We start from the raw sequence: 27,643 nt of genomic DNA on the forward strand, positions 1-27,643 counted from the left end.
TCCTGTCTCTACCCTGTGAAGGTGTGTCCTTCTGTTTTTGGCTCCACTGCTGGTGGTAAACACTAATCTTTAAGAAGCTGTAACCAAGCAGGTGTATTCTTCAGCTTGAGCTGCTTATGTCAGATAAACCTCACAGTTTTGTGCTCATTTAAGAGGATTCTTCGTTGACCCTCTGCTCCCTTTGATCCAACTTACTGCCACGAACGTGATAATCCCAGAGAAAGAAATCAGCTAATGGAAACCGAGCTTCAACCGAGCAGCAGACATTTTTAAAAGAGTTCATTTTATAACACGAATAAGGTCAACTGTTGAGAAATTCAACATCTTAGATGAATAAAGGTAGCACGTTTGACTTATATCCCACTAATCCTTAAAAGTAACCCTCTTGATATAATACCCTGAGTAGCATGAAGATGTCAAACTTTGTACGATCAAAACAAGCTGAAAAGGGAACATTTCCTTAATAATTGAGATTCTTAAAAGTTTAAAAGGCAAATGTTTTAAAGGAAGAAAGACTTGTCACATAGTTATTTGAAGCTAGTTTTTCCTCCCAGTAAATCGGATTATTCAAGCTTTTTAAATTCATGACTAAACACCCCTGATGAAAACTGGAATATATGCTTAGACCAGCGGTTCTTAAATTATGGTTCAAGAACTCCTGGTGGTACATGAGCCATGTTTAGTGGGACTCCGAAGAAATTTCAGAGTAAACTACATTAACTGTGATGTGGAGCTTACAAGCGCCACCAGCTAAAGGAATGAGTTATTCAAGCACAATGATCTCTACCAGTCTCTACATGATCAGAAGTGTCTGAACTGGGAAATCCAATGGGGGAAATTTTGAGAACTGCCAGCATAAACTGGAAGTGGATGCTCAACATGTCCTGGTTAATTAGTACGATGTGTTCCTGTTAATGCTGAAGTCGTAACCCTGAAGGAACTTTAAAATTTACTTAGAGAAATTAAATCTTTTCTGCTAATTTAGACCTAAACCCACAGTTTTATGATTAATTTGATTTATTTTTGCTTTTAAGCTGTTTTGTAAAGGTGGATATCCTGAACATTTTGGACAGGTTTTGACTAAGAATGTGTGGTGTAGCTGTCCTAGGTCTGATGCTTAAATATCCTGAAGCAGCAAATGCACCACATTGGGAAGGTGCACACTGCCTTGAATAGCCATAGAAGATGGTTTTGGTACTTTGGAAGAAAACTACTTTCAGCCAAATCACAAAGGTTTTTACCATGAGAAAAAAACATTTTTAATAAAACTGACCTGAAAACCATTGACTGGGTTGGCTGCCCAGTGAGGCACTGGACTGAGACAGGAAGATACTTTTAGGAGGGCCATTTCAGTGGAAGTCCAGGTGAGCCATTGTTTTCTGTTGCTTGCCTAAACCAACGCCTATAACCATTATTTCCATTCTATTCAATTTCACATACGCACGAAGTTAATCGTTAAACGTTTAAGTCAGTCAGTCATTTTCTACCGCTTATTCCATAGTGGGTCACGGGGGAGCTGGTGCCGATCTCCAGCAGTCTATGGGCGAGAGGCAGGGTACACCCTGGACAGGTCGCCAGTCCATCGCAGGGCAACACACAAACAACCATGCACACACTCATTCATACACCTAAGGACAATTTAGAGTGACCAATTAACCTAACAGGCATGTCTTTGGACTGTGGGAGGAAGCCGGAGTACCCGGTGAGAACCCACGCATGCACGGGGAGAACATGCAAACTCCATGCAGAAAGACCCCTGGTCGGGAATCAAACCCAGGACCTTCTTGCTGCAAGGCAACAGTGCTACCAACTGTGCCACTGTGCAGCCCGTTTAAGTCTTTTGGCATTATTCTGCTTCCACTAGCCCATAACCATTGGCCAAAAAGCAATTCTGCAATCTTCCAAAAAATAACTTGGAAAGTGGAATATTTGGAATGAGGTTATAACAGGCTTGCTTGACTAGGTAAAAACTGTTTTGATGCATTACTAGGAATATAGATGACCATTTTTAAATCCAGGTTATAAAGAATTCAAATGCTTATGATAGCCAGATATGATGAAATAAAGTTCAAACTCTAAGCTGTGATATGTTGTTGCTTTGTGATTTGTTTTTTAATCCCCATGAAGTAACTATAAAAAAATGTCCACTTTTACTTTGTCTTGTCCTTTGGACATGAAAAACTTCCATTAGTAAGACAGTAAAAATTAAAAAGATTTTTTTATGTAGCCTTTATTCAAATATGGACATAAGCAGATTAATTATTATATATTTCTAGCAGTTTTTACCACAAACTGATATCTACATACATAACATCTATTGACATGTGAGTCTGAAGGTTAATTTTCCTAGTGTAATGGAGAATATAACAAATACACTGCCCTGATTTCATATCTGATATTTGTAGTTCTGCTACATCAAAACTACATCTATATAGAACCTGGGCCAGGTGACTACTGCTCTCTTCGTCTGCTTCTGCCAAAACAGCAGCTTTTAGTATACTTCGAAAACAGCAGTAAACATTTCTCCAATTAACTGCACCGCTAAGCAATATCATATCAAAGCCAAATAACAAAGACAGACCCAGGGCCCAACATTTGGTTTTATGGTCTCACATGGCTTACTCAAGGTTGTGTAATAGAAACTGCCTTGAAATACAGCAGCTCTTATTTCCTAACATTTTCATGAAAAGTCCACACAGACTTTTGTGCAGCTCCGCAGGCTGTGGAAAGCAGCCGAACTTCAGTCATGTTTGGACACTTCAGGTGGCTGTCAGCCAGGTCTGCCACAAAGGCTCCGGTTGCTGCGGCTATCCAGCCAGCGGGTTGTTCTGGTTGTCCGGCAGCAGGGATTCTCGCTTTTGTACAAAGTCAAGGTGACTCACGGTGCGAGAGAAGTACGCTCAAGTCCAACCTGAGCAAAGCAGTAGAGGAAAGCAAGCATCGATGGAGCAATGGTGGACCACCCTGAAACGAGAAAAACAACATGCCCATTATTTCTAGTAATTAAAATAACAATTACTTAAAAGATCTTTATATAATTTGTTCCATAATATAAATACTGATTAGTTCAACTGATATCTCTCTGTAATGATACATTTCTTTTTTGTCTTTTGCCATTTATAGCTAATTCTTCAAGGCTTGAGAACAGGAAGGTAAGGACGGCCGTCTGTGCCTCCTCCCAAACTGGCCTCCCTCCAAATCATCTCAGTAACCTGCACCTGCACCCACAATGCTTTTGAAGGGTCTATTCTTTTCTATTCATGTCAAAATCTAATTCACATACACATGAGCTGCTTAAAGCCCAGCTGAGCTGTCAGCTACCTCTCTACAGAGAACGACGGTTATAAGAGACGTATATGGAGAAGCCACATTTTGAGCTAAATATATTTTTGCTTTACATTCTGTTTTATTTTTGTTTATTTTTTAATAGGTAATTATTGAGCATGATACAGAACTGCCCACTTTTGTTTTTTAGGTACCCTGGCAAAGATGTGTAAAGAGCTTTAAAATACATCAATTCATTGCTTTTGCTCCAGTTGGCTCTCACACTCAAAAAGTTACTAAAATCCAATGTTTATTTGAGTACATGTATTCAGTGGGGAAAATTTTGTTTTTAAACAAATGGCTAGCAGCAAAAATATATGTACAATAATTGTGACAATCCCTTTGAAATTGAGGTGTCCAAAGTGGGACCTTTGGAGTTATTTTTTGTGGCCCCTGACCAGTTTAGGAATGGCACAAATTTGACCTTTCAGCAAATGGCACTAATGCAAAGGGACACTTTTTGTATGTTTTTAGAATGAGAATTTCAATGAAGAAATTATCTTAAATGGAAAATATTCACCACAGTATTTTTCTCTCATCAGTCTTTTTTTTTTTTTTTTTTGCTTTTAACAACATGGTAAGTAGGGCTATAAACATCCTGTTCCTTTTTATTTAAAAACAGATTTGGAGTCGCCCATTCGATAATCTTGGCTAAATACAGCAAAGGTTTTCAAAGGAAGTTCCTTGTTTTCGTTGTTGTACATCTTTCTTTTAAGGCAAATGTCTGCGACCTTTTTTTTGGGACCTACATAATTAGGTTTTTTTTTTTTATACCTTGTCTTATTGCATGTTTATTTTAATAATTCACAATAAAATGATTTAGCATTTTAATTTAATTTATTCTTTACTTTTTTGAAATACCAGGAGGTTTAAAATCGGATATGCTGAACTGAAAATGGGTCATCATTGGGTCTTTCAGCAGGATCCAAGTCATGTGACCAAATCGACACAAATGGTTCCCTGGACCCAAAATCAACATTCTTCCATGGCCATCTCAGTCCGCAGAACAAAATACTAAAGAAAACGAGTAAATGAGCTGGAGAGATAAAAACAAGATGGGACGGCCCGGGGTTCTGGATGATCCAGAGGGGTCATGCAAAGAGGAATAGTTAAAACATTCCTCTCTATGTATGCTCCACCTCTACGAAATATTATTGACTAAAATGCTGTCCTATTGGCAAAACATGATTGTACAAAGACAGCAGAAGGACCAATAATCATGTAATGTTGATTTTGTTAAAACAATTATTTAACACAGGATTTTCTTCCCCTCTAAATAAATCCACTGAAATGAAAAGTTGTAACTTTAAAAGGTTATGCTGCTGTAATAAACGCTGAATTTATTTTATGTTGAAGCCTCCAACACATCTTCACCAGAGTTGCCAAATACGTTTACAGCACTGCTACACTGTGAAAACATAATAGCCACGTCTAAATAAAACCATTGACAGATCTTCAGAAAGCCTGAAGAGCTGCTGCTCAAGACTGCAGTAATAAAATAAACTATACAACCGACTGGTCGGAGTGTACAAACAAACGTCTGTCCAGTATTTTACATTCTCCAGCGGTACCCATCCTATTTTGGCTTTCCAAGATTGACATTTTACTGCTGGAGTGGATCTGAAAGTTCAATAGTGCATCATTTTGCTTCAGACCTTAATATCTAGATGCCTCTTGATGGATTGTCACTAACTGTTGTACAGACAGTCAGTATACCAAGAGCATAAATCTTATTGCCAATATTTCATTAGGCTTACAAAGATGTCAAGACAGCTTTTGGTTGGACTAGAAGAAATGTAATAATCATTCTGGCCTGTGGAAGAGTCATAGCAGCTCTTCAAACAGACTGTAGCTTTAGAGTCGTTTCCCACAGGGTCACAGAAGAAATACACACTCCATTCATTGGTTCAGCTCACAGAGATGGGCAACATCTACAACTACAAACACAGTGTGGTTAGAAAATTGCAGACTTCACCAGAGAGGTCAGAGAGCAATTACACTGCTGCCTGAACAACTGAAAATCCCAGTCAAGCTGATTTAAAAACATTGATCTCACGGTAATCAAACAGCTCGGCCCTGTTGGTGGTTGAGTGCGCAGACACCGGAGGGCACGAAGAGCGCTCGATCAGTTACAGAGCAGAAGGAGAAAACCAGCGGGATTATAAAGCAGTTTGATAAACGATTATTTAAGAACATGTCAGATATGCGTCAGATGGTGGTATGTTTATTCAAGTGTTATCAATTCTGAGATTTTCTGTTTAATTTACAGCTCAGAATTATTCATAAGGGAAAAAGTATTTCCAAACACACATGTTGAATTTTATTTTCTAACTCTACAGACGTTCAAAAGAGGTCAGGACTTCTACAACCCCTGGCAAAAAATCATGGAATCACCAGTCTCTCAGGATGTTCCTTCAGTTGTTGAATTTTGTAGAAAAAAAAAAAAAAACAGATCACAGACATGACAAAAAACTAAAGGCATTTCAAATGGCAACTTTCTGGCTTTAAGAAATACTAAAATAAATCACAAAAAATAATTGTGGTAGCCAGTAACAGTTACATTTTTTAGAACAAGCACAGGGAATAAATTATAGAATCACTCAATTTTGAGGAAAAAAATATGGAATCATGAAAAACAAACAAACAAAATAACACTCCAACACATCACTAGTACTTTGTTGCACCACCTCTGGCCTTCATAACTGCTTGCAGTCTCTGAGGCATTGACTTAATGAGTGACAAACAGTACTCTTCACCAATCTGACTCCAGCTTTCTCTGATTGCTGTTGCCAGATCAGCTTTGCAGGTTGGAGCCTCATCATGGACCATTTTCTTTAACTTCCACCACAGATTTTCAATGGGTTTGAGATCCAGACTGTTTGCGGACCATGACATTGACCTTATGTGTCTTTCTTCAGGGAATGTTTTCACAGTTTTTGCTCTATGGCAAGATGCATTATCATCTTGAAAAATGATGTCATCATCCCCAAACATCCTTTCGATGGATGGGATAAGAATAGTGTCCAAAATGTCAAAGTAAACCTGCGCATTTACTGAAGATGTAATGACAGCCATCTCCCCAGTGCTTTTACCTGACATGCAGCCCCATATCATCAATGACTGTGGAAATTTGCATGTTTTCTTCAGACAGTCGTCTGCATAAATCTCTTTGGAACGGCACCAAACAAAAGTTCCAGCATCATCACCTTGCCCAATGCAGATTCGAGATTCATCACTGAATATGACTTTCATCCAGTCAACCACAGTCCACGATTGGCTTTCCTTAGCCCATTGTAACCCTGTTTGTTTCTGTTTAGGTGTTAGTGATGGCTTTCTTCTAGCTTTTCTGTATGTAAATCCCATTTCCTTTAGGCGGTTTCTTACAGTTCGGTCACAGACGTTGACTCCAGTTTCCTCCCATTTGTTTTGTTATGCATTTTCTGTTTTCAAGGCATATTGCTTTAAGTTTTCTGTCTTGACACTTTGATGTCTTCCTTGGTCTACCAGTATGCTTGCCTTTAACCACCTTCCCATGTTGTTTGTACTTGGTCCAGGTTTTAGACACAGCTGACTGTGAACAACCAACATCTTGTGCAACACTTGATAATCCTCTCCTTTTTTTCAAGTGACATCTCTGGTGTTGGAGCCATGATTCATGCCAGTCCTCTTGTTGCAGCAGCTCTCCAAGGTGTGATCACTCCTTTTTACCTGGACACTAACGAGCAGATTTAATCTGATGCAGGTGTTATTGTTTGTAATGACAATTTGCAGGGTGATTCCATATTTTTTTCCTCAAAATTGAGTGATTCTATAATTTATTCCCTGTGCTTCTAAAAATGTAACTGTTACTGGCTACCACAATTATTTTTTGTGATTTCTTTTAGTATTTCTTAAAGCCAGAACGTTGCCATTTGAAATGCCTTTAGTTTTTTGTCATGTCTGTGATCTGTTTGTTTTCTACAAAATTCAACAACTGAAGGAACATCCTCAGACTGGTGATTCCATGATTTTTGCCAGGGGTTGTAGAAGAATGTGAGACACCATTTGCTATAGGCTTTCCTGGGCATCCAGCAATTTTTTTTACTGTCGCAACACAACTTATCTTGTGACTGGAGTGTGACCTTTATTCATCTTTTTCTTCTCAATAGGTGCTGTATTGCCTACTACTTTTTTCTACTATACTTTGAAAAAATTGTCACATTGTAACTGTTTATATTCTTCCAATCTGTATTAGAAAGAACCATGTGCATTCAAAAAAGGTTTCAGCGGCATTGAAAATGGTATTATCAAGTATTGTACTGTGCCAACCTTAGCTCAGGTTCCCTTTCCCTGCATTTTCTTATCTTATGTGGGTCTAATTGTTATTTTACTCCACAAAAAAAAGTTACAGAGTTTAAAAGCATATCTATCCATCCATGTATAGTCATGGGGAGTTGGGTGTCTGTCTCCAGTAGTAACTGGGCGAGAGGCTGGGTACGCCTTGGATAGATAGTCAGTCCATTAAGCATCCACATGACACGGATTTTTAATTTCCTTATTTTAATGCAGTATTGCACTGTGACTCTGTATTGGCAGACTGCTTTTCCTGAATTTCCAGTGTTTCTAAGCCAAAATATCAGCTGTAAAATCAGTTGACATACATCCTCAAATCAAGACAGATTTGTATACTGAATGATATGGCTCACCAAGCCTTCCATTGCACACATTATTGGAGCTAGTAACCAATTGCAACACTGATAAATTGTCCTCCGACAGCTGAAAAAACAATATATATTATTGATGAGCATATTTAATTTTTTTAATTTACACCTACAAACAAAAACTGTTTGCACCAAATATGTTGAGGATTTATTACGTCACTAAGTTCAGTGTCTTCTAAAGCCCAAACTAATTTCCAGTTTGAAATGAGAACTTCTTGAGGCAGAGCTTGAATTGTCAGCACTGAATCTGTCCCAAGCCCAGCAGCGAGTGCACATTAGAATGCTTATCATTAATGGACAGGCTTCAGGAAGGCTTCCCATCTCGCTTTAGGTACCCAATGAGCCAAATACAACCGCAGGGAGCAAAGTAGGCACTGGCACATGCACGGAGCAGATGTGCTCCTCCAACGTTCACGGCTCTAATGGTTAGTTTGATGTCCTATGTATCCAAACAGGTGCACAAAATAGCAGGAGGCTATTTTGTGCACCTGTTTGGATAAATATTACAAGATGTTGCAGCACATTAAAAAAAGCGCCTAATTCACATTCATTAAAAAAGTGTTTTTTTTCACATCTAGATGAGACCTGGCCTCTCTCTAACTGCTGCTTTAGACAGTCAGATTTTGACTGATTTGTCCGAAACCTTACCAACAATGCAGTGAAAATAAAACAATATCTGTTTAAGGCAATTTACCTTGAACAAAGACGCGCTTCCAGACGATTCTGCCCACGTGTATTCCCCCAAGGAACACCAGATTAGATAGGATGAGCATGGCAGTCGAGAAGGCACAGAGAAGGGCGATGCAGCGCCTCTGCACCCCCATGGAAAAATTCTGCTCCTGGGAAATCAGTAAATAACTAAGTAAAAGTACAATATATTCTTATTGTCAGTGTATGAGAGAACCCGTAAGCTGAAAAAAATGAACCATGTGGCCATAAACGCGGAGGATTACACAGCATCAGACTTTAGTACTATTTTTGAAGATGAGTCGACTCCCAAAAGGAGGAAGCCAAAGAAATCCTAGTACATGGAATACAAACTGCTCAGCACATGCCAATTAGATGAGGCCCAGTGTGTTTGTCTCCTGTCTGTATGCTTTAAAGCTGATCAACAATCAGCTTTATGAAATATAACTACCGTACATGAATTACATTACTAATGATTTCCTCACTTTTAAATTAATTTATCCATTAGAGCCTATTGTTGTTGCACTGCTGTGGTTTAATGCCTTGATTAAAAACTTACAACTATGGAGCGAAGGCAGGATAAGGCAAAGAGAGATTTGATGCCATTTTCCACCAGAACACCAGCCCAATTCATCAGGGCCCAGTAGCGCAAGTAGTCGAGGCCACCGTGCCAGAAGCAGACAAATCCAAAGGCAAAGCCAGTAGATAACACTTTGTAAAAAGGACCATGGCGAGAACCACCCAGTGGCACATAGATGTATCTGGAAAAAAGGTTGAATGGGGTAAAAAAGGGATTCACAAGAGAAAATACAGTTAATATTGCAGATGTGAACAACACCACGGCTACAAATTAGACATGCACCGAGAAATTGGCTGGTGACCCTTATCTGCAGTGTTTTTTACCTTAATTGACTGCCAGGTGATTGGCTGGTCAAAAATAAAATAAAAATTCCAATATTTTTCTGATCAGCTGTAGAAGCTATTTAAAATAAAAATCAATTTTCTAGACTTTCAACAGATAACAGGAAGGTGAAATGAAGCAAAGCGACCTCAGTCAAGGAGCATGCTGGGTTTGGAAATCTTGGCAGACTAAGAAATCTCAAGAGTTTAGGTAAAGGTCTACTTTAGTAAAATATAAACAGTATGGTTAGTTTGGTAATAACTAATCACCATCATAATGTTATCTTTGTTTTATATTAATAAAACCCTATTTAGCTGCATAGCTGTGTAACAGACTTCTCTCTCACCCACAAGGGGTGAAGTCAATTTTGCTCCTAGTTTTCAATAACAAATTTCAAAAAATCTAAAATGCATTAGTTTTCCAACCTGTAACCACATTTTGCCCCTTATTACTACATGATCCCACCATTAGACAAAATCATTAAGTTCACATGTAGGGATGGGTAACGAATTCTGTACTTTTATAGGTACTGACTGAATTCCATCCGTACTACTGAGTACGTATTCACGTAAAATCAAACAGTACCATGTTTTGGTTCCTTTGAGTACAGAAACCGATTCCCAGGTACCAGGCATCTGTGAAAGGTACCCATCCCTATCCACATGTAATGAACAGTTCATTTCTCTTAGTAGTGAAGAATTATGAAGAATTATAGGGACAAATCACAATCATGCTCAGATCTCAGGTATATTTAAATTTTATCACATTTTCTGTGGGCTTTGTATCACACCTCTATGTGAGATTGTGCTGTTCTGCCCTCCATTTGGGCGAGTGGACTCTTGTGACATATGAACCCCCCGATCAAACCAAAATAACCTCGGCCAGAACCATATTTCTTTACAGGTAATTACAAAACTCATCAGAAATCATGAGCTGTCAAAGCGGGAACAAAATGCTTTCACACCAGGTACAAACTGAGGCATGATTGGTAAAACACGTCCCATCAATGCATCTCGTATTTTAAAATTTGGGTGCAAAAACAACCTGTAAAAGTAGGAAACGGCAAAGGGGCAAAATGACCAGCATCCCCAAAAGGCTCCTTAAGGCTTTATAACAGCAATAAATGAACAGATTTTTTAACAAATCAAATAACAGTAAATCAAAGCACTTTTCTCTCAAACATTAAGTTGGATGCAGCGGCTATTTATTTTTGAATGGGGAAAAACATGGAATACATGATTATATGGTGCAATTCTATGTTTTTGGGTGTGCAATAAATAAATAAAAAAAGATAAGACTATTGAGGTATAATCTGTTTTATAAAAGATGAAAGGAGATATGCTGCACATCCTTTTGGCTTCTCTTTCCCCTGTAAAAATGCCTGTGCTCCACAAACAGGAGCATTTTACAGTAAATGTGGATTTCCTGTGCGGCCGAGACAGGCAGTTCTGCAACGTTGAGCTGTTTTGGAGAAAATTATTCTAAGCATTTTGTTATTAAGAGAGTTCAATGTTCAAATATTCTAGAGGTTAGACAAAATATGTTGAATGCTACTAGTTATAGCTCAAACGGTGCATTTCTACTGGCAATAAATGTCAACATAATGCACTGACAAATTGTGAGGAAGACCTGACAGAACCTATTATCATATTTATCATTTATTTTACTTTAAACCAGTAAAATGTGGCTCTGATGTCTACAGCAAGAATAGAAACTCTCCAGGGAACTAAATCCCTGCCAAGATGTTAATAAAGCAGACTGTGTTAATGAATCCAAAATTAGAAAAACTGAGCCTCACACGAAAGCCTCGACGATTTGTTGTTCTTTTGTTTTTCTTTCAATGTTCTTCTTGGGCAAGTTCTGGCTTCAGCCTTCAGGCTAATAAACAGGATACATGCTTAGATGAAAAAGCAGTATTTATGATGAAGTACTTTATCAAACATTAAAAATTTAGCACATAATTCATACATGAGATTGCATTGTACGGGGTATAAAAATAGCAGCGCCATACTCCCGGGATAGCCCCACTTTATGTGCATAATGCAACACCAATCAGTGACAAATGGCTTCATATAGTGGGAGCACCTCATCTGTCCGCGAGGTATTGCCAGAGCCTGAAAGCGCAACATCACTCCAACACACTCAACAAACATCTCGCTGTGTGTGCAGTGTGCCGCCGAGCTGGAAACTAATTATCTCAGCTTCCCTGTGGATAATCAATGTTTGTGAAAGATGAGCCAGCATTTTCTGGGCTTTAAATAGAGTGGCCAGCTCGGCCCTATTGAAGGATGAAAGGCGGAGCAAAAACAGATGGAGAGCGTCAGAGCCGGAGAAAACTGAATACCTAAACACGCTTGGTGTTGCCTCATCATCCCCTCTTTACTTCGATATGAAGGCGCTGTAAAAAGATGTTACGGTACTTGAAATATGATCATTTTAGCATATACAGGACTGCCTGACTAATAAGTGTTATCTAACACCAATATACTTAATGTAGGGAGTTCACCATGATGATAGGCTTTATGGAGAAAGAGCCATCAAACAGTAGAGCTTGTGCTGTCAAGACTGAACGGTCAGTTGGAAAAAAAGGATGATCAAAATAGTGATCTCGATGCTTATTAAGAGGGAACTGCTCAATTATTCACTTCATGATAATCCTGGATGCTATAAAAGATGCTTTCATTGTTCACATTGTTCAAAACAAGAGTTAACTCACCAAAATCGGCCTAAAATGAGTAAATCACTCCATTAATTACAGTTTCTGCTCATTGTCATTTAAACTATTCTGATGTCAAACAAAAACTCGCACAAAAAAAAGTTTAGGAGTTCTTGTACTCGTACTCGTCTTCCGCTTATCCGGGACCGGTTCGCGGGGGCAGCTGACTCAGCAGAGACATCCAGACGTCCCTCTCCCCAGACACCTCCTCCAGCTCCTCCGGGTGGAGCCCAAGGTGTTCCCAGGCCAGCCGAGAGAAAGTTTAGGAGTTGCTGAGAAAATTATACTGCATGAAAGGTTTGAAGATAAAAGCACGTGTTTTATCTGCAAGTACAGCCAAACCCTCACCACAAGGTGCCATTTAACTGGACCTGCATATCAAATAGCAAAGTGCTGCTTGGTTGAAATATTTGTTTGGATATTATATTTCAAGTGCCCAAGCTTTAACACCATACATGCCAATTAGTATATTTGGCCAGATGGATGGCCTCACACTGCCTTTGAAGCTCACACCAGCTGTATATTTTTAGTGGTTAAGATGCTAAAATAACAGCAATATTTTTGCAATTAGATCTTTTTCTGATATTGTGCATTTCTAAAATATAGAACTCAAATGTCTTTTTTTTTTTTTAATCAGCAGCCCACACAAACCAGGGGGGATTTTAGGATTGCTCCAGTCCCCCACTTATTTTAAACTCTAAAGAACTGAAAAATAAAGAAAAGTAGACTAGTCTTCAAAAACTTATTTTAGAGATGGTATAAATGTGACAGGCCCAAAAGACAAATGAAAACAGTGGTGTCTGAAAATTGTCAAGTCGAAAATTGTCACGGGCCAAAATATTTTTTTCTTTGAAAACTAAAAGATTTCTAATAATAATTCATGTTTTGCATGTTTGCTGTGTTAAGTCTCTAATAAGCAAATATTTGGAGGGTCGACTGTCTTCTGTCTTGCCCTGTTTTTTTTTTTTTCTTTGTCTATTCTCAGGAACAAAATACAGGACTTGAATTACTTTTTGAGAAATGCATTATACATTCTGCAAAAATTAATAAAAGTAATTTAAAACATTTGGGTGCACCCAAATCTGCTTGTGAGAAGAAGTTGCTGGATATACAGGTCCTTCTCAAAATATTAGCATATTGTGATAAAGTTCATTATTTTCCATAATGTCATGATGAAAATTTAACATTCATATATTTTAGATTCATTGCACACTAACTGAAATATTTCAGGTCTTTTATTGTCTTAATACGGATGATTTTGGCATACAGCTCATGAAAACCCAAAATTCCTATCTCACAAAATTAGCATATCATTAAAAGGGTCTCTAAACGAGCTATGAACCTAATCATCTGAATCAACGAGTTAACTCTAAACACCTGCAAAAGATTCCTGAGGCCTTTAAAACTCCCAGCCTGGTTCATCACTCAAAACCCCAATCATGGGTAAGACTGCCGACCTGACTGCTGTCCAGAAGGCCACTATTGACACCCTCAAGCAAGAGGGTAAGACACAGAAAGAAATTTCTGAACGAATAGGCTGTTCCCAGAGTGCTGTATCAAGGCACCTCAGTGGGAAGTCTGTGGGAAGGAAAAAGTGTGGCAGAAAACGCTGCACAACGAGAAGAGGTGACCGGACCCTGAGGAAGATTGTGGAGAAGGGCCGATTCCAGACCTTGGGGGACCTGCGGAAGCAGTGGACTGAGTCTGGAGTAGAAACATCCAGAGCCACCGTGCACAGGCGTGTGCAGGAAATGGGCTACAGGTGCCGCATTCCCCAGGTCAAGCCACTTTTGAACCAGAAACAGCGGCAGAAGCGCCTGACCTGGGCTACAGAGAAGCAGCACTGGACTGTTGCTCAGTGGTCCAAAGTACTTTTTTCGGATGAAAGCAAATTCTGCATGTCATTCGGAAATCAAGGTGCCAGAGTCTGGAGGAAGACTGGGGAGAAGGAAATGCCAGAAGTCCAGTGTCAAGTACCCACAGTCAGTGATGGTCTGGGTTGCCGTGTCAGCTGCTGGTGTTGATCCACTGTGTTTTATCAAGGGCAGGGTCAATGCAGCTAGCTATCAGGAGATTTTGGAGCACTTCATGCTTCCATCTGCTGAAAAGCTTTATGGAGATGAAGATTTCATTTTTCAGCACGACCTGGCACCTGCTCACAGTGCCAAAACCACTGGTAAATGGTTTACTGACCATGGTATCACTTTGCTCAATTGGCCTGCCAACTCTCCTGACCTGAACCCCATAGAGAATCTGTGGGATATTGTGAAGAGAACATTGAGAGACTCAAGACCCAACACTCTGGATGAGCTAAAGGCCGCTATCGAAGCATCCTGGGCCTCCATAAGACCTCAGCAGTGCCACAGGCTGATTGCCTCCATGCCACGCCGCATTCAGAATCAGAATCAGAATCAGAAAAGCTTTATTGCCAAGTACGTTTTTGGACATACAAGGAATTTGTTTTGGCGTAGTCAGTGCAATACAATACAAATTAAAAAGTATAAACATATCTACAATATAATATAAATATTATATTGTAGTATATATGTAATATAATATAAATATATGTGCACAGTTGAAGCAGTCATTTCTGCAAAAGGATTCCCGACCAAGTATTGAGTGCATAACTGTACATGATTATTTGAAGGTTGACGTTTTTTGTATTAAAAACACTTTTCTTTTATTGGTCGGATGAAATATGCTAATTTTGTGAGATAGGAATTTTGGGTTTTCATGAGCTGTATGCCAAAATCATCCGTATTAAGACAATAAAAGACCTGAAATATTTCAGTTAGTGTGCAATGAATCTAAAATATATGAATGTTAAATTTTCATCATGACATTATGGAAAATAATGAACTTTATCACAATATGCTAATATTTTGAGAAGGACCTGTACATTGCTGTGAAGAAGTGTTTGTCCCCTTACACATTTCTTCTGTTTGTGCTTGTTTTGTCACACTTAAATGTTAGAGATCATCAAACTATTTTATTATTGGACAAAGATAACCTGAGTAAATACAAAAAGCAGTTTTCAAATTCCCCCCTTGTTAAATCATGAATAAACTGTAATTAAACTGGCCTGATTATTACCTGACCTGCAGATATAATAAATAAAACCAGTAGAAAAACAAAGTCAGTGAAATCCAGTCTGGAAATGGTTACAAAGCCTTTTTAAAGACTTTGGGATGTCAGCGAGCCAAAGTGTGAGAGTCATTATTCACAACTAGAGAAAACATGCAGCAGTGGTAAATCTTCCCAAGAGGCCTGTCAACCAAAATTACTCAAAAGTACATCAAAGATTAAACCAGGAGGTCACAAAACAACCAAGAACATCTAAAGCTGTGCAGGCCTCACTTGCCTCAGTTAAGGTCTGAATTAACGATTCAACAATAAGAGACTAGGTAAAAATGGCCTCCATGGGAAAGCTCCAAGGCCAAAAGCATTGCTGACCCCAAAAAAAAGGCTAGTCTCACATCTGCCAAAAAACATCTTGAAGATCTCCAAAATTTTAGGAAAATATTCTGTGGACTGACAAGACAAAGGTGGAACCTATATGGAAAGTGTTTGTCATGTTATATTTGACTTAAAACTAACAGAGCATTCCAGAAACAGGTGGTGGTAGTGTCAGGGTTCAGGGCTGCTGTACTTCCCTAAGTCCCGGACGACACTCCTGCAGGACAATGGTCAGTCATCAGTACAGGACTTTGGGCCCAATCACACTTTGGCTCTGCAGTAGGACAATAATCCAAAGTACAGCAGCAAGGCAACCTCCAAATGACGCAACCCCCCCTCCCAAAAAAAAAGATGTTTTGGAGTGTCTACACTTAAATCCCATTCAGATACTGTAGTGTGACCATGAACACGCTGTTCAAAGCCCTCCATGATGGCTGAATTAAATCACTTCTGCACAGGAGAGTGGGACAAAATCTCAGAGGTGATGTTAAATACTCACTACCAGTTATCACAAGCTCTTGATGCGACTGCTGTTGCTGGTGAGGGTGGCACAACTACGCTAGTTATTAGCTTTTAAGGGGGAATTAACTTTTCCACGGAGGGCCAGGTTAGTTTCAGATAGCTTTTCTTTTCTCTTAGCGAATAAAATCATCATCATTGGAAAACCGCTTTTTGCATTTACTCAAGTTTACTTTATCCAATATTCAAATTTGTTTAATGGTCTGAAACATTTAAGTGTGGCAAAAACTAAAGAAATCTGTAAGTGGGCAAACACTTTTCACAGCACTGCATGAGGTCTTACTTACTATGAAGTAAAAAAACAAAAACAAAGTGTGGTTATTGAAAGGTAAATACTTTGAGTTGTACACTCTGACATTTACACTTTAAGAGGATGTGAATTTGTAAGACAGAAAAAAAAGTTAGACTTTGATCTGAGTTAATCAGTGTCAAAAAAGATCTTTTAGAGATTGTCATTGACCTGCACTGTATTATTACCCATCTTATATAATGTACACGGAGTGGTTATGCGATTGTGGCCCATAGTTTTAAGTGATGCTTTGTGTTTCTTGCAATTTAATCAACAGTTAGGACGTTAGGAATTATTACATTACAACTTCTGTACAAACTAACTGCAATTAGCCTCCTCAACACCCAGAAAGAGACTCATTATATTTCTACAGCTACAAATAAAGGTTTGTTTAACTTTTTGATTATATGTTGTTCTGAATTGAGATTACTGGAAGAACAAAACTTTTACTCGGAAGGTATATGGCCATGTTCCTTTCAGGTCCTTGATGATGGTTTTTGTTCACAAAAGGCAAAAGAAAAGGAGCCTATAAAAAAACCCTTTTTCTAGTGCCAGCCTAAAACACCTTAAAACTGGACTAAAATTAATTAACCATGTCAGATCCTAGAATCGCCCATGACTTACATGTAACACTTTGTGTCATCGTACTGTCAATGAAGCAGGATGTAAAGCAGCAAAAAAACGACAACTTGCCTTCTCACGACTATTTTCCAGCAGTGGCTTCGCCCGGTCTCAGGATTCACCTTACCTCCCAACCAAAATGAATGAACAAATCATGTGCCATTTCTGTGGGTCGCTTCTCTTAAATGTAATCAGAACCAATCCAAAAACCCAACCACTTAACCAACTAAACCTACGCTCCTATATAAATATTTACAGGAAATATTTATCAGGATCAAATGTCCATCCTCTTGTGTAAATGTTATAACTCAATCAATCACCCCAGAGGAGCTCTTTTTAGTTTTTTTTAGCTGAGCGCTGAACCTGAAACCCAGCAGGCATGGAAAGCATAATGGAATGGCAAAGAATGAGCCACTTAGCTGCCCAGGGAGACGAGGTGTCAGTGACTCATGTAGAGCACATCATTTAACACCTACACGCTCATCCAGCCCTCTTCAGACAATATGGGCTGGATTTTTGAAACTGCATTAAAACGTCTTTAAAAGCACTTTAGCACAAGGAACCGTCTGGGTATTGCGTCACGGGTATCATCTCGCATCTCTAGAAAGATAATTGCAAGTGATGCCATTAGGCAGAATTAAACAGTTTCCAGTGCGCTCAGCTTAAAATGGAAACTTGTATTTGCAATTTAAATGGCAGGATCTTAAGCGGATAAATTAGAGCTACTTTAATAAGTCTAATAGGCTTTATGACATGCAAAAAGCAGATGTGTGAATATCCTACTGTATATGTCAAACACATTAGAGGGAAAAAATGGCAAGTAATAAACAACACAATGAACATTTTCACAGACTGTTGTGTTCTTTGACAACTGAACAGCTGTAGACTTGCTTTAATGTAGAAATGTGCGTCTAACAAGCAGACCATAAACTCCCAGCAGGCTGCACCCGGCCGAGTGTGCATCATTAAAAGAACGGGAAATAATAATGTGTGTTGTCCAAATTGCAAGTGAGGAAAAATACAAAATCCTCCAATTACATGTGCACATATTAAGCAAAGCAGCATCTCTTCATGGTGCGGGAGCAGAAAGGCAACAGAAGAAAAATTCACCGCCACCAACAAGCAGCTTCATAAACATAAGAAAGCAAGCCTGCGTGCAAAAACAGCATCCGGCTCCATTGTTAACAGGCAGCATGAGAATGGCACACTTTTTCAAAAGGTTGTTCTGCTGCCAAGTTCTTTGTCCCACAGGAAAAGGCTCTTTAGAGTGTGCAGTGAGTAATAAATACAGGGCAAAATTGTTGGCAATCATAAAGCAATAAAAGCAGACAGAGACATTTTGATTTAGAGAACATTTCACATCTTTAGTGAGCATTAACATGTGAATTAGTCAGTCCAGCGCTGGTGAAGAGCCTCTTACCTGATGAGCCATCGATACAGCCCCTCATCAAAGTGCCTGAGAGGGAAACAAATGGATATTTCAGTCACAGATTAACATAATAATAAATAGGCATAGAGTAAGAAACACCTGAACACAGGGCTTCCCATGAGGTGAACCCTGGGCCATTGGACGAGCGTTTGAGGGACGCCTCTTTGTCATAACAAGGATTAGATCTGGCAGCGTCTATAAACTCAAACTGGTTCTTCGCTAGTGTCGGCCAACAGCTTTATGCATTCCATCAATTTCGTCGCCATTGACCAGCTCAGCATATAAGAGCCGGATTGGAGTGCACCAGCGTCAGCACATCGCTTCTGTCTGCTGCGGAGAAGGCATTTTATCATGCAAAGCCTTCTGTCTCCACTTTATGAGCTCAGAGTTAAGGAATCATTACTCATAGTTAATTACACTCAGAAGCAACAATGTGTGTGCATCTGTAGGCTCAGCAAACCTACTAGGCTTACTGTACCTATTGCAATAAGCAAGTAACCATCAGTTAAAACATTCTGAAGGTCTCTAGTGTATAAAACAGTTTAAATGTTGCTGTACTTTAAGAGAAGCACGGTTGCTTTTTAGGGGATAAGAATTTAACAGCACAATCGTGTAGAATGAGCTTGGTTAGCATATCCATGTGTTGACAGTCTAATTCTTGCAAACACACTCAGACTTACATTCGCACCCTCAAGATCCCACCATACCCTTGCTGAATCTTTACTTACAGGTCCTTCTCAAAATATTAGCATATTGTGATAAAGTTCATTATTTTCCATAATGTCATGATGAAAATTTAACATTCATATATTTTAGATTCATTGCACACTAACTGAAATATTTCAGGTCTTTTATTGTCTTAATACAGATGATTTTGGCATACAGCTCATGAAAACCCCAAATTCCTATCTCACAAAATTAGCATATTTCATCCGACCAATAAAAGAAAAGTGTTTTTAATACAAAAAACGTCAACCTTCAAATAATCATGTACAGTTATGCACTCAATACTTGGTCGGGAATCCTTTTGCAGAAATGACTGCTTCAACTGTGCACATATATTTATATTATATTACATATATACTACAATATAATATTTATATTATATTGTAGATATGTTTATACTTTTTAATTTGTATTGTATTGCACTGACTACGCCAAAACAAATTCCTTGTATGTCCAAAAACGTACTTGGCAATAAAGCTTTTCTGATTCTGATTCTGAATGCGGCGTGGCATGGAGGCAATCAGCCTGTGGCACTGCTGAGGTCTTATGGAGGCCCAGGATGCTTCGATAGCGGCCTTTAGCTCATCCAGAGTGTTGGGTCTTGAGTCTCTCAACGTTCTCTTCACAATATCCCACAGATTCTCTATGGGGTTCAGGTCAGGAGAGTTGGCAGGCCAATTGAGCACAGTGATACCATGGTCAGTAAACCATTTACCAGTGGTTTTGGCACTGTGAGCAGGTGCCAGGTCGTGCTGAAAAATGAAATCTTCATCTCCATAAAGTGTTTCAGCAGATGGAAGCATGAAGTGCTCCAAAATCTCCTGATAGCTAGCTGCATTGACCCTGCCCTTGATAAAACACAGTGGACCAACACCAGCAGCTGACACGGCACCCCAGACCATCACTGACTGTGGATACTTGAAACTGGACTTCTGGCATTTTGGCATTTCCTTCTCCCCAGTCTTCCTCCAGACTCTGGCACCTTGATTTCCGAATGACATGCAGAATTTGCTTTCATCCGAAAAAAGTACTTTGGACCCCTGAGCAACAGTCCAGTGCTGCTTCTCTGTAGCCCAGGTCAGGCGCTTCTGCCGCTGTTTCTGGTTCAAAAGTGGCTTGACCTGGGGAATGCGGCACCTGTAGCCCATTTCCTGCACACGCCTGTGCACGGTGGCTCTGGATGTTTCTACTCCAGACTCAGTCCACTGCTTCCGCAGGTCCCCCAAGGTCTGGAATCAGCCCTTCTCCACAATCTTCCTCAGGGTCCGGTCACCTCTTCTTGTTGTGCAGCGTTTTCTGCCACACTTTTTCCTTCCCACAGACTTCCCACTGAGGTGCCTTCATACAGCACTCTGGGAACAGCCTATTTGTTCAGAAATGTCTTTCTGTGTCTTACCCTCTTGCTTGAGGATGTCAATAGTGGCCTTCTGGACAGCAGTCAGGTCGGCAGTCTTACCCATGATTGGGGTTTTGAGTGATGAACCAGGCTGGGAGTTTTAAAGGCCTCAGGAATCTTTTGCAGGTGTTTAGAGTTAACTCGTTGATTCAGATGATTAGGTTCATAGCTCGTTTAGAGACCCTTTTAATGATATGCTAATTTTGTGAGATAGAAATTTTGGGTTTTCATGAGCTGTATGCCACAATCATCCGTATTAAGACAATAAAAGACCTGAAATGTTTCAGTTAGTGTGCAATGAATCTAAAATATATGAATGTTAAATTTTCATCATGACATTATGGAAAATAATGAACTTTATCACAATATGCTAATATTTTGAGAAGGACCTGTATGTGTGTGTTGCTCACCCCTGCTGAGGTTTTTTTTGTACTATTTCAGACTCTATTCTTAGCAGAATATGATTTTTTTCCCTCCTATCTTACTTTACCTAAATGTGTGATTTCATTACTTTTCATAGATTTTACCAGCGAAAACCAAACATTATTAGTAACTTGGACTTTAGCTGCTCTTACACCAATGATCCAGCTTTCTTAATTAGATTACTTAGTTCAACTTCAGCACCAGTAAAAGCAATATATTATTAGCACCTGAAAATGTGGATTAAAGCTGTTTTGTACCAGTGACTCAGCTTCACTAGTTAGAATTCAGTGGAAGGATGAGACTTCTCAGCACAAGATGCTTTCCCCTACATAGAGGACTTAATGATATAATTACCTCTTTAGAAAGATTGGTTTAGAACCAGCTCTTACCAGTAAAACCCAAAGGATTATTAATGTTATCTGTATCATTGTAATGTTGGCCAGAGATTTTTTGATTTCTCAGAAGGATTCATAGATTTTTAGATTTCTTAGCATTTGATTTGTTTTTCTGTGTTCTTTGTGATTGCATTGTGATTGTATGTACAGCGCTTTGAGTGTCTCGTTACTGAAAGGCGCTATATAAATAAACTTACCTTACCTTAGATAAAAGGCAGACAAAAACCTGAACTGAACAAAATTGAAATCAAGTCAACAGGCATGAACCAATATGAAGGACTCTTTCCTCAGTTAAATAGTAAACATAAATGGTGCCATGTAAAAAAAAAAACGAAACATTTCATGTACCCGAGTTTTAGGTTTTTCTTGTAGATGTAGTTGTCTTTGGTCTTCACATATATGCAGAATAATAAATTTGTGTCTCACGTGCAGAAAGTACCACTTGTGGTCACTATTAACTTGAGCAATTGTGACCCCTTCAGCATAAATCAGGCATGATCTTTTCAGACAATCTCTCTTCTGTGGTAAGAACACTGTTAAACAAGCTTGATAAACTGTTGCTACATTTGTTTTTATTAGGCGTTATGTTTGTGGTAAATGGGAAGGTATTGTTGGTTAACATATAGTTGATGTCAGAAGTTTACATACACTCAGCTTTTAATGACCCAGTTCAACTGAGTTTTTTAATTTTCTCTCACAAGGACTGAATTACACAAACTGACTCAAATTTATACACACACCACACCACCGCTAATCTTTGGCTAAATGTCCCCAAGCAAGCATGAACAAGCTTCTGGCATAACTCTGGCTGGATATTTGACCGCTCTTTGTGGCAGAATTGGTAGAGATAGCTGGTTTTTAACCAGAGTCCACACATTTTTACTCGGATTCATGTTCCAAAACCTTGATCTTAGCCTTTTTGATCCATTCTAAATCTAGTATTGGAGATGTTGATCATTGTCCTGGTGGAACATCAAATTGTGTCCAAGTTTGAACCATCTAGTTTTGTTGATTTGAGGTAAAGCTGAAATATTTGGAGGTAGACCTGCTTCCTCTCGTCTCGCCCACTGTGTGCAATCCACCCAGAAGCCACTGGTAAATCCAGCCACAGAGCACGATGCTTAGCAGCTAGTATAGATTTCCTAAGTTTCAAAACCTGGCAGCACCAACATGGCACCTTCAAAACATTATTCTTGTTATTGTGTCCAAACAGCTGAGCCTTTGTCTCATCTAAACAATATAACTTTTCTCCAGACAGCATCCAGCTCCAAGTGGAAAGCTGCAAATTTCAGTTGGGGTAGAGCTGAGGGATACGGACAAAAGGATTATTACAACATATTATTTGATATAGGTTTCAAAAATTCTCACAATACGGTTTCAAATTAAAAGTCTGGTCTCAAAAATTGTATCTGTTTCAGAACAAATTAAAATGTGTTCTGAAACTAATTTATTTCCCTAAACTGTGACAAAATCAACAATGAATTCCTTTAAGAAGACTTTATGGCACTTTCTGAACTAGCAACATATTGATGTACAAATCCCATTCGAGGTACTGTTTAAAAGTGAAAATATATTCAAGTAAAACCACCAAATAATGCAAATCAAGTTCACACTACTGTTTGCAACCTCTTTTCCATCTTGTAATAATGCTTAAATAATTGTTGATCCCAAAGCACTGACCTCTAGTGTACTGAAGGGAGGAAGGGAGGAAGGAAGGAAGGATGGATGGATTTGACCCTGTGTTAATTTCTTGCATTTAAAATTCATTGAAGCTGTTTGTTGCACAGATATTCCATACTGAATATCCTGAAGTCATTTCTAAGTCTCCAAAAAGCCCAGAACATCATAGACACTTCTCACCCAGGTCATGTTCTGGTTGAGCTGTTAACACTAAGTAGCCGCTTGGCAAGAACAAGAAGATTCAACAACAGTTTCTATACAACAACAATAGTTAAACTCAATACAACCAGAATGTAAAGGAGATGCAAATATGGGAATAGTGCAATCAGTTGAATGTGTGTACATTTGTTGTTATTTTATCTTTCTAACAAATGCTTCTTTTGTTCTATTTTACATAAAGTATTTATAGCTCATGCACTGACCTGATAATCTTTTCTCATTTTCATTGTACTAACAGTGAAGGATATTCTGATTCAATTTATAAAATGAGTATAAACATCTGACCAGCACTGTATCATATTTCATTTGTGTAAAAGTAAATTCTAAGCTACTCTGAGGACAAAAAAGGCACAATTTTATTTTATTTTTTTAACAACCTTCCTTGTAATTTCAATTTTCTTCCTTTTTCAAAAGACACGGTTTACTTTGTAGTTCAACAAATGATGGTGCAATTTTGCTCGTACTTGTAGTCTTCCGCTTTATCCGGGACCGGGTCGCGCGCGCAGCGGACTCAGCAGAGACGCCCAGACGTCCCTCTCCACAGACACCTCCTCCAGCTCCTCCGGGGGGAGCCCAAGGCGTTCCCAGGCCAGCCGAGAGACATAGTCCCTCCAGCGTGTCCTGGGCCGTCCCCTGGGCCTCCTTCCGGTGGGACATGCTCCTCACCCTATCTCTAAGGGAGTGCCCGGCCACCCTATGGAGGAACCTCATTTCAGCCGTTTGTATCCGGGATCTCGTTCTTTCGGTCATGACCCAAAGTTCATGGCCATAGGTGAGGGTAGGAACGTAGACCGACCGGTAAATCGAGAGCTCAGCTCTCTCTTTACCACAACGGACCGGCACAGTGCCCCCATTACTGCGGCAGCCACACCGATCCGTCTGTCGATCTCCCGCTCCATTCTTCCCTCACTCGTGAACAAGACCCCGAGATACTTAAACTCCTCCACTTGAGGCAAGAACTTCCCTCCAACCTGAAGTGGACAAGCCACCCTTTTCCGGTCGAGAACCATGGCCTCGGTCTTGGAGGAGCTGATCTTCATCCCAGCCGCTTCACACTCGGCTGCAAACCGCCCCAGTGCATGCTGTAGGTCTTGGCTAGAAGGGACCAGCAGGACCACATCATCTGCAAAAAGAAGAGACGAAATCCTCTGGTCCCCAAACCAGACCCCCTCCGGCCCTTGGCTGCGTCTAGAAATCCTGTCCATAAAAGTTATGAACAGGACCGGTGACAAAGGGCAGCCCTGCAGGAGTCCAACATGCACCGGGAACAGGTCCGACTTAGTGCTGGCAATGCGAACCACACTCCTGCTCCGCTTGTACAGAGATCGGATGGCCCCTAGTAAAGGGCCACCCGATTCCATACTCCTGGAGCACCCCCCACAGGGCATCCCGAGGGACAGAGTCGAATGCTTTCTCCAGGTCCACAAAACACATGTGGACCGGTTGGGAAAACTCCCATGAACCCTCGAGTACCTTGTAGAGGGTATAGAGCTGGTCCAGTGTTCCACAGCCGGGACGAAAACAACACTGCTCCTCCTGAAGCCGAGGTTCGACTATCGGCCGGACTCTCTTCTCCAATACCCTGGCGTAGGCCTTACCAGGGAAGCTGAGGAGTGTGATCCCCATGTAGTTGGAACACACCCTCCGGTCACCCTTCTTATGTAGGGGGACCACCACCCCAGTCTGCCAGTCCAGAGGCACTGTAACCGTCTGCCACGCAATCTTGAAGAGGCGTGTCAACCATGACAGCCCCACAACATCCAAAGACTTGAGGTACTCAGGGCGGATCTCATCCAACTCCGAAGCCCTGCCACCGTGAAGCTTTTTAACCACCTCGGTGACTTCAGCCTGGGTGATGAAAGAGTCCAACTCTGAGTCCCCAGCCTCTGTTTCCACCAGGGAATGTGTGATGGCAAGATTGAGGAGATCCTCGAAGTACTCCTTCCACCGGCGGATAATGTCCACAGTCGAGGTCAGCAGCTCTCCACCCACACTGTAAACAGTGTTGGCGAGGCACTGCTTCCCCCTCCTGAGGCGCCAGACGGTTTGCCAGAATCGCTCCGGGGCCAACCGGTAGTCCTTCTCCATGGCCTCACCGAACTCCTCCCAGGCCCGGGTTTTTGCCTCTGCCACCGCCCGGGCCGCGGCACACTTGATCCCACGGTACCTGTCAGCTGCCTCAGGAGTCCAACAAGCCACAGCCGATAGGACTCCTTCTTCATCTTGACAGCCTCCCTTACTGCCGGTGTCCACCACCGGGTTCGGGGATTGCCGCCGCGACAGGCACCGCAGACCTTACGGCCGCAGCTACGGGCGGCAGCATTGACAATAGATGCGGAGAACATGGTCCACCCGGACTCTATGTCTCCAACATCCCTCGGAATCTGGTCAAAGCTCTCCCGGAGGTGAGAGTTGAATACATCCCTGGACAAGGGGTCCGCCAGACGTTCCCAGCAGACCCTCTCTATGCGCTTGGGCCTGCCAAGTCTGTTCGGCTTTCTCCTCCCCCAGCGGATCCAACTCACCACCAGGTGGTGATCAGTGGACAGCTCAGCCCCTCTCTTCACCCGAGTGTCCAAAACATGCGGCCGAAGGTCTGACGATACGACAACAAAGTCAATCATTGACCTCCTGCCTAGGTTGTCCTGGTGCCAAGTGCACTGATGGACACCCTTATGTTTGAACATGGTGTTCATTATGGACAATCCGTGACTAGCACAGAAGTCCAACAACAAAACACCACTCGGATTCAGATCGGGAAGGCCATTCCTCCCAATCACGCCTCTCCAGGTGTCACTGTCATTTCCCGTGTGGGCGTTGAAGTCCCCCAGCAGAATAACGGAGTCCCCGGGAGGGGCACTATCCAGCAACCCCGACAAGGATGCCAAGAAGGCGGGGTACTCCGCACTACCACTCGGCCCGTAGGCCGAAATGACAGTCAGAGACCTGTCCCCAACCCGAAGGCGCAGGGATGCGACCCTCTCATCCACTGAGGTAAACCCCAACACGAGACGGCTGAGCTTGGGGGCGACAAGCAAACCCACACCAGCCCGCCGCCTCTCCCCGTGGGCCACTCCAGAGTAGAAGAGAGTCCAGCCCCTCTCGAGGAGATGGGTTCCAGAGTCCACGCTATGCGTGGAGGCGAGCCCGACTATTTCTAGTCGATATCTCTCGACCTCCCGAACAAGCTCAGGCTCCTTCCCCCCCAGCGAGGTGACATTCCACGTCCCTAGAGCCAGCCTGAGCATCTGGGGATCGGGCCGCCGAGGTCTAAACCTTCGTCCGCCGCTCAATCCTCTTTGCACCGGTCCCTCACGGTTCCCCCTGCAGGTAGTGGGCCCACTGGGGGATGGTCTCACGTCTCTCGTTCGGGCTTGGCCTAGCCGGGTCCCGCAAGGAGCAACCCAGCTACTAGGCGCTCTCCGACGAGTCCCGACCAGGTGACGTCACATGCCTCGATTTTGTAGTCGTCATGAGGGGTTCTTGTACCGCGCTTTGTCTGACCCGTCACCTACAGCCTGTTTGCCATGAGAGACCCTACCAGGGGCATTTAAGCCCCGGACAACATAGCCTCTAGGATCACTCAAACCACTCCACCATGTTAAGGTGGCGGTTCAAGGAGGGGCAATTTTGCTTTTAATAAGAAAAAAACAAGGATGAAATTTAAAGATTTGTGAAAGGCTCTCAGTAAGCAAACATAACAGTATGAAGCAGACGGAAAGATACAATGCTGTTGATGTGAAGGTGACCTGTTGTGCTCTTGCACGTAGTGACTCACCATGAGACTATTTTTTCAGGCCAGTCTGGACCTGCCTCAGAAGGCATTTTACATCAGAGGTACCTTTTTTCACCTTAAGGGTCCCAGGTTTTCCAGTCTCTAAAATGTAGGCTATCTTACTCAATTCTCAACAGGGGGTCTCACCTCCACATCCCTGTGAAACTGTACATGATGCTGACGCAACGAGGAAGCTTTGGGGGAACCAGTCCATCTAAAGTAGCAAGCATGGATGGAAATCCAAACAGTACCAGATACTTCACGTAGAAGAACTGGACAAGAGCCAGGGCCAGACCACCTGAGACAAAACAGAGAGATGGTGCTGAAATCATTTAAGTCCCTAGATAAACAACAAAGGATAGTCACCCATCAAAATATGCAATCATA

At 41.2% G+C, this 27,643-nt stretch overlaps 1 protein-coding gene across 7 annotated transcripts in view; it reads right to left on the reverse strand.

Moving 5' to 3' along the window:
• Positions 1-2,211: 2,211 nt before the first annotated feature.
• hhat (hedgehog acyltransferase) overlaps positions 2,212-27,643 on the reverse strand; it is a 36,111-nt gene continuing 10,679 nt past the window's right edge. For 4 of the 7 annotated variants that reach the window (XM_047351907.1, XM_047351908.1, XM_047351909.1 and 1 more), the window contains exons 9-13: positions 27,404-27,554; positions 18,634-18,669; positions 9,271-9,472; positions 8,719-8,863; positions 2,212-2,964 (exon numbers count right to left, since the gene is read on the reverse strand). In XM_047351907.1, the coding sequence (XP_047207863.1) occupies positions 2,879-2,964; positions 8,719-8,863; positions 9,271-9,472; positions 18,634-18,669; positions 27,404-27,554 (620 nt within the window). In that variant the 3' untranslated portion in view covers positions 2,212-2,878. Of the gene's footprint in view, positions 2,965-5,380; positions 5,462-8,718; positions 8,864-9,270; positions 9,473-18,633; positions 18,670-27,403; positions 27,555-27,643 lie in introns of those variants that run through there. The other 3 variants (XM_047351912.1, XM_047351911.1, XM_047351913.1) reach the window with 3 other exon arrangements.

This window comes from Girardinichthys multiradiatus, chromosome 22, assembly GCF_021462225.1.
Source record: "Girardinichthys multiradiatus isolate DD_20200921_A chromosome 22, DD_fGirMul_XY1, whole genome shotgun sequence".
NCBI lineage: Eukaryota > Metazoa > Chordata > Actinopteri > Cyprinodontiformes > Goodeidae > Girardinichthys > Girardinichthys multiradiatus.